At 44.2% G+C, this 14,430-nt stretch overlaps 1 protein-coding gene across 6 annotated transcripts in view; it reads left to right on the plus strand.

Annotated features, from left to right (window-relative positions):
• The window catches only part of LOC139415328 (serine/threonine-protein phosphatase 2A 56 kDa regulatory subunit gamma isoform-like), a 38,373-nt gene extending 31,263 nt beyond the window's left edge, over positions 1 to 7,110 (plus strand). For 3 of the 6 annotated variants that reach the window (XM_071163388.1, XM_071163389.1, XM_071163391.1), the window contains 12 exons: positions 133 to 243; positions 325 to 417; positions 540 to 670; positions 806 to 865; positions 973 to 1,081; positions 1,261 to 1,314; positions 1,528 to 1,698; positions 1,804 to 1,931; positions 2,100 to 2,201; positions 2,289 to 2,361; positions 2,711 to 2,821; positions 4,208 to 7,110. In XM_071163388.1, the coding sequence (XP_071019489.1) occupies positions 133 to 243; positions 325 to 417; positions 540 to 670; positions 806 to 865; positions 973 to 1,081; positions 1,261 to 1,314; positions 1,528 to 1,698; positions 1,804 to 1,931; positions 2,100 to 2,201; positions 2,289 to 2,361; positions 2,711 to 2,821; positions 4,208 to 4,342 (1,278 nt within the window). In that variant the 3' untranslated portion in view covers positions 4,343 to 7,110. Of the gene's footprint in view, positions 1 to 132; positions 244 to 324; positions 418 to 539; positions 671 to 805; positions 866 to 972; positions 1,082 to 1,260; positions 1,315 to 1,527; positions 1,932 to 2,099; positions 2,202 to 2,288; positions 2,362 to 2,710; positions 2,822 to 4,207 lie in introns of all 6 variants that reach the window. The other 3 variants (XM_071163386.1, XM_071163387.1, XM_071163390.1) reach the window with 1 other exon arrangement.
• The last annotated feature ends 7,320 nt before the right edge of the window (positions 7,111 to 14,430 follow it).

Here is a 14,430-nt window from a genome sequence, read left to right on the forward strand (position 1 = left end):
TGTCACGTTTGTGTGCCGGAGTTGGTTTGAAAGCTAATCTTTGACCCCTGTCATGATTATTTTTTTTCAATAGCTCTGATGGTGGTAATGTGTGGCGTTCTGTGTAGTGACTTGTCTGTCTCTGTCCTTCAGTTTGCAGTGAACATGTTCAGGACGTTGCCTCCATCGTCCAACCCCACAGGGGCGGAGTTTGACCCGGAGGAGGATGAGCCCACGCTAGAGGCAGCGTGGCCACACCTACAGGTACGCACGCACGCACGCACGTGAATGAACACACACTGTTTCATACCAGTGATGTGTACACCTCTGCTCCTCTTTCTCCAGCTTGTCTACGAGTTCTTCCTCCGGTTTCTAGAGTCTCCAGACTTTCAACCAAATGTAGCCAAGAAGTATATCGACCAGAAATTTGTAATGCAGGTAAGCACGGGTCCTTTCTCACTGGAAGTAAAGCAACATGGGATGTGATGATGTCTGTGTGGGACTGGCTGTGTCTCTGTGTTGTGAACAGGTGTTGTAAGGTCACTGTGTTGTCTCCACAGCTATTGGACCTGTTTGACAGTGAAGACCCCAGGGAAAGGGACTTTCTAAAGACCACTCTGCATCGCATCTACGGCAAGTTCCTGGGCCTGAGAGCGTACATCAGGAAACAGATAAATAACATATTTTATAGGTGAGTAAATAGCTGTAATACAGCACTGTGAGATTAGTTATGTTGGCAATGTTTTTAAATGACCATTAATTTCACTAGTCTGTTTCGCTTGGGTCTTTGGTAATTTTAATTGATAGAACTGTCATTTCTTTGCAGCTTCATTTATGAAACGGAACATCATAATGGAATAGCAGAGTTATTGGAAATATTAGGAAGGTATGTCAATTTGTAATTATTTCAAATAGTTTTTGTGCCTACGTTGTTTTGCCAATCTCCCCGTATTAGATTTGCTGATCACAACCCTTTTGTCTTTCTGTTTGCAGCATAATCAATGGGTTTGCCTTACCGTTGAAAGAGGAGCACAAGATATTCCTGTTGAAGGTGTTGCTGCCTTTACACAAAGTCAAGTCCCTTAGTGTCTATCACCCGCAGGTATAGCATCTAGACCCATTACTGTTAAAGAAGCCTTAGGCCTACTTTAGAACAAAACCTTTTGATATAGGCCTACAGTGTTATAGGTTGGAATACATGTTCATTCCAGTTCTAGTCAGCGTTGTTAACATGATAGTTGTAGTTAATATGCTCTTTTGTGTCTGTCTGTCTCTTTCTAGCTGGCGTACTGTGTGGTGCAGTTTCTAGAGAAGGACAGCACCCTCACGGAACCGGTAAGACCTCTTCCAGTTCGCTGGGCAAGAATCACCAGTCCCCAGTACACTGTTTGAGATTAGTATATTGCTCCAATGCTGGTTCAGTTATCATGTGTAAATCATCTCCATAGGCAGTGATGGCTCTGTTAAAGTACTGGCCAAAGACCAACAGCTCTGTGTGTGACTAGTTAGTGCAGTGTTAAAGTATGGCTCTACTCTTCTCGCCTACAGACAGTGATGGCTCTGTTGAAGTACTGGCCAAAGACCCACAGTCCAAAGGAGGTGATGTTCCTCAACGAGCTGGAGGAGATTTTGGACGTCATCGAACCCTCTGAGTTTGTCAAGGTCATGGAGCCCCTCTTCAGACAGCTGGCTAAGTGTGTGTCCAGCCCACACTTCCAGGTGTGTTATGTTGTTTGCTCAAGTGTTGTGTGTTGCGTGCTTGTGCGTGTGTTAGTGGTTATGTGTGCTAAGACGTTACCTGACCAAGGATTCCTCATGTGTCAGGTGGCAGAGAGAGCGCTGTACTACTGGAACAACGAGTACATCATGAGTCTGATCAGTGACAATGCCGCCAGAATCCTCCCTATCATGTTCCCCTCGCTCTACCGCAACTCCAAGACCCACTGGAACAAGTGAGTCACTCTAACAACTAACTACCACTATGGAGCTTGCCTCTCTTTCTGCCTATCGGTTTTCCGCCCTATTATAAGGAAGTTAACAACCGTATGTTTTATTGTTATGCATTCCTGGGTTCATACGAATTTGTGTGTGCGTGTCTCTCTGCATGTCTGTGTGTACAGGACGATCCACGGTCTGATCTACAACGCCCTGAAGCTCTTCATGGAGATGAACCAGAAGCTATTTGACGACTGCACACAGCAGTTCCGAGCAGAGAAGAACAAGTAAGAAGCCTTAAACTTACAACATCCACCCACGTGTTGCCCATGACTCTGAAATGACTGTTCCCCTGTCGTCGTGTGTGTGCGCAGAGAGAAGGCCAAGTGGAAAGAGCGAGAAGAAGCGTGGGTGAAGATCGAGAATCTGGCCAAGTCCAATCCTCAGGTGAGCATGCATCGTCACTATTCGTCTCTGTGCGGGCATGTTACTCCAGCCCCGGTGTCTCTTCCCCTCTCAACCCAGTAGTACTGCACCTAGTCCCCCATCTCAGGACAGAACAGCCCAGGCAGCAACAGATAAATGGATGTACGCTATGGCTGTACTCTGTGTATTGCTCAGAGCCCAACAACCACTTAGCAGAACTGGACACACAGCCATCATATATTTTGACCAAATTATCTAAAAAGGTATATTTATTATCTTTGGTTCTGGGAGTCCTTCACCTCTTTCTCTTGCTGGTTTTACTTCCTGGTGTCTCATTATAATCCTCCCCCTTTCACTCTCCCATGTTTAGTTCCTGGTGTACGTGGACCAGTCAGGCCTGGGTAGTCCCATGGAGACAGACGGACCAATGATGGAGGACTTCAACATGCTGAAGAAGACTATAGAGGAAGAGGCCACACAGGTACTGTGGGTGTGGGACTGTGTGTTCCTTTCCTGCTGACCACCTCCATGCTGTCGTGTGTTCATGTGAACGTCCAGAGCAGTGTCTTCCTCACTGTGTGAAATGTAGCACCAGTGTGACATTAGTAGAACTAATCTTGTGGATCCTCTCACACCTTGTTGCAGTTTTTAAATATGTGGAGAGACAGACGTGTGTTTGAACAGGAGCAGGGTAGCATGGGCCCTGGTCAAAAGTAGTTCACTACGTGGGGAATAGTGTGCAATTTGGGACGTAGTCTAGGTTGTAGGTGAAGAACAGGTTCAGGGAGAGGGCTGAGTGCCGCACTTATTGACAGGATCAGATATAGGCAGGCTCACATTTCAAAGGCAGTGGAGAGCTTACATTAATTAATTAAACACCGTACTCTAGTGTACACCCTACAGCAGTTGTTTTCAACCTGTGGTCCGCAGGGGTACTGCAAGTGGTATACAAATTATTATATAAAAAAAATTATAATAAAGGTTTTTCTTCCAAAAAATATATTTTGGAGTATTAATAGTATTATAAGCTTTTTTACATATCACAATGCACATTTGTTTATTATAATAATAATAAGCCTTTAATTTGTTACATTCAACGCAAATATTTACAAAATATGACTGCCAAGATATATATCTTTTTTTACATAAAATATGTTTGACTCGTCGAATGATTGTCCTCGAGAGCTTTTGACAGTGATTTGGTGGTCCCCGGAAAAGGCTGAGAACCGCTGTCCTACAATGCACAGCATAGTGTACACTTCCTACTAGACTACTACATGTCTAGGAGGGTTTAGTGATCACTGATGGATTGGGCTGAGTTAGCTATACAGTATGAATCACTTTGAGTTGAGATCTCGTCAAGACGTGATGGACCTAGTGAAACTTGTTATTTGAATTTTAGCGGCACTGAAGAGTATTAAGGACTAGAGAACATTTGTTTTGAGGGGGTGAACTCACTCTGTGTAACTGTTCCTTTGTTTCTTGGTGCAAAGGAACCAGTATGGGTGTGTGACCAGTCCAATGCTTTGATTACACCAGGCACCATCTCTAACGATAAACTGCTGGAGATCATTTGTTTTGCAATGGGGGGAGGAGACGAGGATACATTCAGCAACTTAGCGGTCGACGACTATGAGTCCCATGTTTATGCAAATTAGCAGCAACCAATAACTAATCGGGGGAGGGTCTAGTTAGCTAGCTTCGGAACTGTGCTGGATAGGCCAACAGCCAACGTGAAGTTGTGCATGCTAATTGGAAAATACACCCAAAAATGGGAGTGCTTGGCAATTTCTTACTATTTTGTAGCTTTTGGTATGACTGGACTATGCTTAACAGTTCTCTCTCTGTTCCTGCCTGTCCCTGATAGCTCCAGAGGAACGAGCGTAAGGAGCGTCCGCTGGTCAGGAGGAAGTCTGAGCTGCCTCAAGACATTTCCACCGTCAATGCCCTGGAGACGCACCGGAGGGCCGAGGACATGGTAACACCACACGACGGCCACTAGAGACCACACACAGTACAGTCCGATTCACACTGACAGTCCGATACGGACGGAAGGACACGACAGACGGACCAGCACAGAAGAGAAGAGAACAGGCTGAAAAAATCTGGAGCTCAAACCAAATCAGCACAACTCTACTTAGCCCAGTCCAACTATGACAGTTAATCCCCAGTCCACTCCAGCCCTGCGCAACAGATGTCAATGGCACAGGACGTTATGGCATGACCAAACATGACATTGTTTCCCTCGCCCCACCTCCCTATCCCTCTGTTCTGCTCTCGCTGTCTTGTAAAAGCGCTCTAGGGTGCAGTGGTGCCCCCTTCTGGTCATTTCTCTCAGGTTTTCTTTTGTTTTTATTTGTTGGTTTGTTTCTGTTCTTTTTCTCTCATTAATGATGTCATGTGCTTTGGAAATCCGACTGGCGAACAGACATGTATTATAGGCACATGCTGTACGTAATGGCGAAGGAAGAAGCAGCTTGGTTGAAGACCACTTTTTATTTTCTTCCCATCTCTCTCTACTTGAGCATAGAAAGGAAAGCGCCGTACTTCTTCCTCAGAGCCCCATTACAGCTGCTTTTGCCATGAGCTTTACCCTTCTCTCTCTGTGTGCATTTTTCTTTGTTCTGCTATGATTGGATAGGAGGAGAAGCAAGGGGGACAGTCGGCGGACTGTCTGTTGGTCAACAGACGTTGTTGTAATGGAGTTGTGGGGATTTAAATGTGCTGGCCTGAGGAAGGTTGAGGCTGAGGGACAGGAAGGGGTTCTTCTGTCCTCGACTGGATATCTGCTGGTCTGTACAAACATAGTTTGGTGCCAACTTCACTTTTTATCTGAATGATATTGTAGGCAATAAGTTGACCCAGGTTGCAGTGTGTTTGGGTTGTTCACACAATGGTCAATGGTTTTCTGGATCCATTGGAGTTTACTGTCCATGTAAAAACAAAAGACACAGACTCCGTCTGTGTACTTCACAATCCCCATCAGTCTTTCAGTCCTCATTAATATTGATCAATGTCATCCAACTCCTGTCATGTTATTGATGTGAAAACTCCAAGGTCTAATTTTATAGTTCAGTGTTTACAGACTCCCATTTTGAGTTTTAGTGTGTGTGAGCGGGACAAGAGGAATTGAACTGGGCTACACACAGAGGAATACTCATGGCTGGTTTTTCTACTCTTCATAACCAAAACCCCTTTCTTTCTAATGTTGCTGTTATGTGTTAGCAAGTAGTAGGCTAGTTCAGCCATATAAAGACCATTCTGTCTGGAGAAACCGAGTCGAATTTGAACACAAGCCTTTCTTTTCATAGTGCCTTTATTGTACATGGGGGACATCGGCTAAACTGGGAAAGAATAGAAGACTAACGTTATTTGAAGGCTAAACCATGTTAAATTCATCATTAGCTTCCTAACAGACCAGAGAGAGAGAGACGTCGAAACACACTGCCCCAGAGTATTGTTAAATCTACAAAGCTGATGATGATGGTGGTCAAGCTAGAAAGGAGTGGAGTAGCCCCAATGACTTAACATGGAAGGACTTCCTGATTTTTAAAACATGAACAATAAAAATATCCAAAATGAGTCAGTCATGCTGTGTGGTCTGCTCGGTTCTGTCAGTCCCTCTGTGTGCCCGATGAATAACGTGTATAGAAGGATGCTTCCCAATTAACCTCTAATTCCCCGTTCCATTTAGGATCTATCCCAAATGGCAACTTATTCCCCTAGAGCCCTATAGACCTTGATCAAAAGTAGTGCACTATATAGGAAATAGTGTGCCATTTGAGATTCTATCAAGAGTATTGATGTCTGTTGCAGTACCATTGTTTGCACCCCCAGACAGACAAGAACTCTGGCTGTATCCCTGTAGAGAAGCTCACCATCCAGGTGGTGCTGCTGTGTATGTTTGTGTGTGTGAGACTGCTTCGGGATGCTTGCAGGGTCTATTCCTTTGCCTACAAATTCTATTATTTGCCTGTTCAAATTGAATGTGCAAATGGTAGATTTACTATGTTTTTCTTTTTTTAGAAATAACATTCACCCATTTATGCCATCCCCTTCCACTCCCAACTATTTTGCTGTACAATTACTAAAAGGAAGTCTAGAGTGCTCTATTGATGGCACAAACAACTGGATGGCTCCAGGGTTGTGGTCAACTCACTTACAATTTCATAAATTAAGGAAGTACACTTAAATTCCAATTCATTGCTTCTCAAAGAAGAGAATTGGCTCTTTAGTTGACTTCCTGAATTGACAAAGTAGAATGGGTCCCAACCCTGTCTGTTCCAATGTCCTGAGAACCGAGGACTTCACTTTGGTGATATCAAATGGCTTTAATATTATAGTTTCTTTGGAGCCCTCTTTATATTTTACATAAGCAATTATTATTATTTTTTTCCAAAAGGATAATACTGCAAGTGTCCTTTTAGTAGACATCCTGTACTAAATGGCTTAATCTACTATTTTATTTGATCTGTGTATTATTAAATGGTAGATGCCCCTGTGTACCTACAGGAAACAGGTTATTAGCTACTGCAGACAGTTTGGATGTGGCACAGACTACAATATGTGACTTTTGCATTTAGAGCAGTTAAGAATTTGAATTATAATATTTTTTTATCGCTTTGTAATTAAACAATTTGTTTTACAGCATTTAAAAAATGTGAAGTGATCCTACATTAGCATTTTGTGAGCGCTTTTATAAAAAAAAAACAGCTGTGTACATCAACATATATGGTAAATAAAGAATGTGTTTTTTATATTTTCATCCAAGAACAGCCATTGAGTGCATTCATGATTTGCCTCATTCCTCCTTGACTAGCCTTGGAGCCCCATGAGACGAGATCAGAAAGGATGGCCACATGAGATTACTCCTTGATGGATTGCATCTCCTATCCCTCTTATTTAGTTCGGTATCCGTGGACACAGATCACTTATCAAGGTTTCAGTCTCAAATCTCCATCACTCAAAATCTGGAGATGACCTTTTTAATACATCTCTACACCACAGCACATCAACCCTGAGAGAATATTTACAAATCAAACACTAGACCTGTTTGTATTGGCTCTGTACCAAGCCTACCATTTAGAATGAGACCATGGGTACGATTTTAGCCTGCAGTCATGATGCGTTGTATGAGTCATTTCATTTAACCTTTATTTAGGTAGGCATAGTCAGTTGAGAACAAATTCTTATATACAATGATGGCCTGGCAAAAGTCCTCTTGCGGGGACGGGATGGGATTAAAAATGTATTAAATTAAAAAAAATAGAACAAAGCACATCACAAGTGAGACAACACTACATAGAGACCTAAAATGACAACATAGCATGGCAGCAACAGTTATTAGTATTTGACACCCCTAGTGTCTTATAATCAAATGCTTAGGCGTGTATTCTATACTGGTACGAGGATATTGGAATGTAGGCAATTATTCTCACTTTAAAAAAATATATATATTTGTTACACCACCTACAATTTCCGGAAGCAAGCAAGCATTTTCCTAGCTTTGAAACGGGGCCCAGGATCAAGCTGCTAGACTAGAGATTCCTACTGTAACTCTCTGCTACCATCTTGTGGTTTAAAACGGTAACTTTAATACTGAGCTCCGGAAAACAAGTACTTAAGCTTTCGATCAAAGTGAACTCACTGAACCAGTGACATTCTGAAGCGATTTGCTAGTCTGCCATTTGGTGTACTAGACAGGGGGCCAGTTGCATAAAACTGATTCAGGAGCAGACGGAGGGCCTTGTTGTTGTTTTGACATACTAGACTAATTTCAGTTAGCCTGTTGCGTAAATGGGATGACCTATTGACTGTTGGAGGGCTTAGTCAAAGTCTGGGGGCTACACAACTGAATCAGGCCTGGGTACAATCAAATACTTTTGAGATTAGTCCAGATTAAAGAGTTCACGAAATTATGTATGATGTGGTCAAACCGGCTCCCTTCCATTGTCCATAGCATACCACTTATTGTGTATTTGATACACAGTGAACAATGGACATTTGTCACCCAGTCCAGGATTTGTACCGGCGACCTTATGCCTACAGGTCTGCCTCCTTAGCCTTTGGGCTAGTGAACCTCAGAGCACCAATTCATAACCTTGAGCCAAAAGCTCTACCTCTTAGCTGTTATCGACCAATATAACCTCATAGATGAGGTAAGTGTAGGCTATTTCTGTGCCGGTCTGTCTCTGTGCACTCTCAGTAGTGGTGCAGTGAGACAATTGGCTACACGGTGCCAGCTCCGGACTTAATTGGTTGTTCTAGGGTCATGCTGTTCCCCAGCCCCTTAGAGAGCAGACAGGGCTGACTGTGGTGTGGGGGACGCTACCCCTACGCACACTGTCTAGCACATCTGCTGAGCCCTGCTCTGCTCCCACACCATCCAGCCATCCAACCGACCAACACACTCAGCCACTCAGGGAATCATGTCTATAATTATTATGCTCACTCAAACTCATGATCATTATCAGGATGATAATAATTGTGATGGTTGTGATTGACACAGTCATTTTTGTTTTCTGGCCTCGGTATTGTGGAGGTGATGACTCGTGTATGTCGGTAGAGCCGTCCTCTATAGACAGTGTGGATCACTCCCAGTAAGAACAACATTAGGCATAGGCGAACAAATCGTTTTAGGTTAGCAGGGAAAAAGGAATCGGTGGTCAACTTCTGAGAACTATTCATCTGTGTCATAATCATTCATTTACGTAAGTGAATAGTGTCTCCGTTTTGACCCTTATTGGAGGTGTTTATTATGAACAAATAATTTGCTTTATCATCGACATTGCTTCCCATTTATCCCAAAACATATGTTCTCTGAGGAATCTGAGATGTTGAAAATAACTAAATAAACTGGTTGTCTAATGGTTCTCTCTCTCTTCCCCCCCCCCCCCCGCCCCTGTGGTTACCCTCCCTCTTTCCTCTCTCGCTCTCTCCCCCTGTAGGTACCCTCCCTCTTTCCTCCCTCGCTCTCTCTATCTTTCTTCATCTCTGTCTCTCCGACGAGGTCGTTTAATGTTTTTGCCGACAGCTGTAGCGTTTTGTTTAGGCTACCAGAGATTTTCAAAAAGGATCATGTACTAGTTATGTGCCTGTCCTCCTGTATACCTCCCTCCACCTCCAGTGTTAGATCTTACGGCTGCCGTGCTACCCCAGGTCTCTGTATATAAAGACATTTTGTCACGACGGGATGGTGTCAGCTCCTATTGCCATGGAAACATGACTTGGAACTTTTAAGCGTCGACTCCATTGTGATTGTGTTCAATAATACACTGCTCAAAAAAATAAAGGGAACACTTAAACAACACAATGTAACTCCAAGTCAATCACACTTCTGTGAAATCAAACTGTCCACTTAGGAAGCAACACTGATTGACAATACATTTCACATGCTGTTGTGCAAATGGAATAGACAACAGGTGTAAATTATAGGCAATTAGCAAGACACCCCCAATAAAGGAGTGGTTCTGCAGGTGGGGAACACAGACCACTTCTCAGTTCCTATGCTTCCTGGCTGATGTTTTGGTCACGTTTGAATGCTGGCGGTGCTTTCACTCTAGTGGTAGCATGAGACGTAGTGTACAACCCACACAAGTGGCTTAGGTAGTGCAGCTCATCCAGGATGGCACATCAATGCGAGCTGTGGCAAGAAGGTTTGCTGTGTCTGTCAGCGTAGTGTCCAGAGCATGGAGGCGCTACCAGGAGACAGGCCAGTACATCAGGAGACGTGGAGGAGGCCGTAGGAGGGCAACAACCCAGCAACAGGACCACTACCTTCGCCTTTGTGCAAGGAGGAGCAGGAGGAGCACTGCCAGAGCCCTGCAAAATGACCTCCAGCAGGCCACAAATGTGCATGTATCTGCTCAAACGGTCAGAAACAGACTCCATGAGGGTGGTATGAGGGCCCGACGTCCACAGGTGGGGGTTGTGCTTACAGCCCAACACCGTGCAGGACATTTGGCATTTGCCAGAGAACACCAAGATTGGCAAATTCGCCACTGGCACCCTGTGCTCTTCACAGATGATAGCAGGTTCACACTGTGCACATGTGACAGACGTGACAGTCTGGAGACGCCGTGGAGAACGTTCTGCTGCCTGCAACATCCTCCAGCATGATCTGTTTGGTGGTGGGTCAGTCATGGTGTGGGGTGGTATTTCTTTGGGGGGCCGCACATGTGCTCGCCAGAGGTAGCCTGACTCCAATTGAGCACATCTGGGACATCATGTCTCGCTCCATCCACCAATGGTTGCACCACAGACTGTCCAGGAGTTGGCGGATGCTTTAGTCCAGGTCTGGGAGGAGATCCCTCAGGAGACCATCCGCCACCTCATCAGGAGCATGCTCAGGCGTTGTAGGGAGGTCATACAGGCACGTGGAGGCCACACACACTACTGAGCCTCATTTTGACTTGTTTTAAGGACATTAAATCAATGTTGGATCAGCCTGTAGTGTGGTTTTCCACTTTAATTTTGAGTGTGACTCCAAATCCAGACCTCCATGGGTTGATAAATTTGATTTCCATTGATCATTTTTGTGTGATTTTGTTGTCAGCACTATGTAAAGAAATAAGTATTTATTCAGAATATTTCATTCATTCATATCTAGGATGTGTTATTTTAGTGTTCCCTTTATTTTTTTGAGCAGTGTATTTTAGGAAGAGCATTCGACAATGAGCATTACTTTCGTTGAAATTGCTGTGTGTGTGTGTGTGTGTGTGTGTGTTACTCCCCCGCATCTCCATGACTCAGCACCCCTCTCCAGCAGTCTGTGGATGAATGGGATAGGGAAGGGGGATGGAGGGGGCCAGCTACCAAGGAAGGAGCTACTGAGAATCAGGAAACGGACTCACACGGCCCTGAAGGTCTGGAACGGCAGGGATGTGACTCCCTCTTGTTTAATTCTCTGTCTTCAGCTGTGCTGCTTCTTAGAGAGGGATGTGTTTGTTTTCCCTTACTTACTTTCTGTCTGTTCCCTCCGTCATCATGGAACCATGCGATCCATTCACTAAGTCATCCACCACCAAAGCAGCTCTCTCTGTGGTCAGCACACTGACTGGAGTGGTGTGGCATGGAGCAGGGAGAGTGAGTGATGGGCACACAGAAGGAAGGAAAGGGGGGAGGAAGAGAGGGATGGAAAAGGAAAGAATAAGAAGGAGATCAAGTGAGGGAAAGGGGTATGCCTAGTCAGTTGAACAACTGAATACATTCAACTGAAATGTGTCTTCCACATTTAACCCAACCCCTCTGAATCTGAGAGGTGTGGAGGGCTGCCTTAACATGCACGTCTTCGAGAGGGGAACAGTTATGACACTGACAGGGGCGTGAATTGATCTACTCAGAGAGGAAGTGGGGGGTGGAGTGGTAGAGCAATAGAAAGATATAAGGAGAGGGAGAGTGTAAATGAGTGGCTTAATTAAGGGGCATATCTAGTTTAGGATTTGCTACCTGTGGTGCTCTTGCTTTAATAATAACCACCCTTACTGGTGCAGGAGCAAGGTCCTGTGTATCTCTCAGCTGAGGGGTTATATTTGTAGCCTCCACTTCATGAAACACACTTTTAATTGACCCGGAAGAAAACAATGAAAAGAAAGAGGGAGCGAGGTGGAGTGAATGAGAGAGAGTGAGCAGCACCATCGACTTAATATGAGCTTCAACAGAGTGGGTGGAGTCGAGCCAACGTCCCTCTCTCACCCTGTCCGAGGCCACAACAGAACAGCAATCTCGAGACTGGCTTTTGGTCCAGTCTACATGTAGATAACCATTACACAAGATGTCTGCTGAAGCCTCTAAAGTCAGTCACACCTTATCATAGCTTCAGTCTCCTTTGTCTCCGTATTGAATAAAAGAGGCTGTAAATTCGGAAATAGGCTTCAAAGGGTTATTCAGACTGAGACTTCAGTAGCCTATTTCAATGAACTATGCCTTTAACAAAGAAATGCATTTCCTGCTGAAACCCCCAGTATAGACCAACCTACATTTCAAGCTGGTCTAGCTGGTTAGGCTGGCCGACCATCTGTTCAAGCTAGTGATGCTGGTGACTAGCTCATGCTGGTATGCTGGTGATGCTTGGTATGCTAGACCTAGCTGGTCTAGCTGGTCAAGATGGTCTGGCAAAACCACACCCATAATATTTCCCAGCATGCTCTATTGCTGTTTGATTTACAATTGTCTGTTTTGTTTGTTTTTGCATGTGCATTGATTGATTCATTAATCTTATCATGCACAAAGATAAATACCATACATTTTGATAAACTAATCCAATCTGTTAGTTGGACTTATTACACCTGTTACTGAAATGGTTGTTACAGTTGAGATGGTTTAGGAAGTCTATGACCCCGGCAGTCACTCTGAATACAGATTGTGGGTGAATAAAAGTTCCAGTTGTTGGATATCCCCACTCTGGCTGGATTCCTATAGGAATTAAACATAACTTTGCAAGCCAGTGGAAGGTACCCTGGCAGTTAGAGTGTTGGGCCAGTAACTGAAATCCCTGAGCCGACAAGGTAAAAAAAAACTGTTGACGTGCCCTTGAGTAAGGCACTTAACCCTAATTGCTCCTGGGTTGCTGTTGATAATGGCTGACCCTGACCGTGACCTCACTCTCCGAGGGTGTCTCAAGGAGAGAAGGAATGCGCAAAAAAAAACACATTTTCAATTCACACATGCGTGTAATACACACTTGTACATAAAATTGGACAAATATAAGCACTCTAAATTATTTCTTATTTTAATGTGGCTCGCACGCCAGATGTGGCCACTGTATTAGCGAAAAACTAGGCCTTTAAAGTAAGGCTGTATGTAATGTATTGTCCTAAATAATTAAGCACTTCGATGCTGGTTTTGCTGGTGGCGAGCATATGTTTGTATGCTGGTGACCAGTGTCCAAAACACAGTAAAGGCTGGTCACCTGCAAAAACACAGTGACGACACCAGCAAAAAAAACTGCGAATGCTGGTCTCCAGCAAAAGCACAGTGAAAGCTGGTCACTAGTGTCCAAAACAGAGAAAGCCTATGCTGGTCTGTGATGTTTTTTTTTCAGCATGGTTAAACAGAAACAAAATGTTTTGGTGAGCTACGGTATGTTAAAGTATGTCAGTATGTTAAAGTGGGTGTAGTTACTCCTGACAGGTTTTTTACCAGGAACAGATATTTGGGGATGTTTTGTTCTGTCCTGAAGGGAGGGTTACATTGCTATTAATGCGCCGTGAATGAGGCCATTGTGAAGGCCACACAGAGAAAGGACAATAGATGGAAAGCAGAGAGTCCATGGGGTTGGGGTCCATGGGGTTGGGGTCTCTGAGAGGCGAAGCCCAGTTCTTTGGTTTATGAATCTGCTGTTAAGTGTTGCGATGGTGCTCTATGAACTTGGTTTGAACTCACTCAGAGTTCACTCTAGTCATAATAATAGAAATCGGCCGGTGACAGGCTAGACTTGCAGTTCACACCTCCCTTTTCCCTACAGAACAAGAGTGATACTTGGCTCTGAAAATAAAAAAAAGACAGCTCGACAATGTTCTAGTCTAGTTCTTGAAAATAATAGAAGGCGTCTTTTCCTCCTCACGGTCTTGGAAGTGATTACTTGGAAATGTTTACTGATCAGAGCTGACTGGTTAATGGATGTCGTGGCATCTTGGCTATCTAAGTGTGTTCTCTAACTATCCAAGAAAGGAAGGGCGAAGCATGTCTATAGTATTAGAACAGGCTCGTTGTCTAAAACTGCTCTGTAATACCCATTGGATGTTGACTTTGTACATTGTAATTGCAAAGGAATAAGGCATGCAACTTTGACCAAGTACAGTTATTAGCGACTATGTTGTTTTTTGTTAGGAAATCTTTCGCTTCTTAACAAGAGAAGAGGTGACTTCCACGAACTCGTGTCTTCTAGGAGCAGAGAGGTCTTCTGTGAATAGTGTATATTTTCTTGCTGAACTCTTTCCCAGGAACTGTCTTAAAGATTTGTTCCAAGAGCTGTATTTTGTGCTGGAGTGGGAGCCAGGAGGTTGGGGGGGGGGGGTATGTTTAAGAACTTGAGTGCTGAGAGTTCGTCTGAGGTGAGGCGAGGTGAGAGGAGGGGAGACGCAGTGATCT

The sequence above is a fragment of the Oncorhynchus clarkii genome, chromosome 8 (genome assembly GCF_045791955.1).
Source record: "Oncorhynchus clarkii lewisi isolate Uvic-CL-2024 chromosome 8, UVic_Ocla_1.0, whole genome shotgun sequence".
Lineage (NCBI taxonomy): Eukaryota > Metazoa > Chordata > Actinopteri > Salmoniformes > Salmonidae > Oncorhynchus > Oncorhynchus clarkii.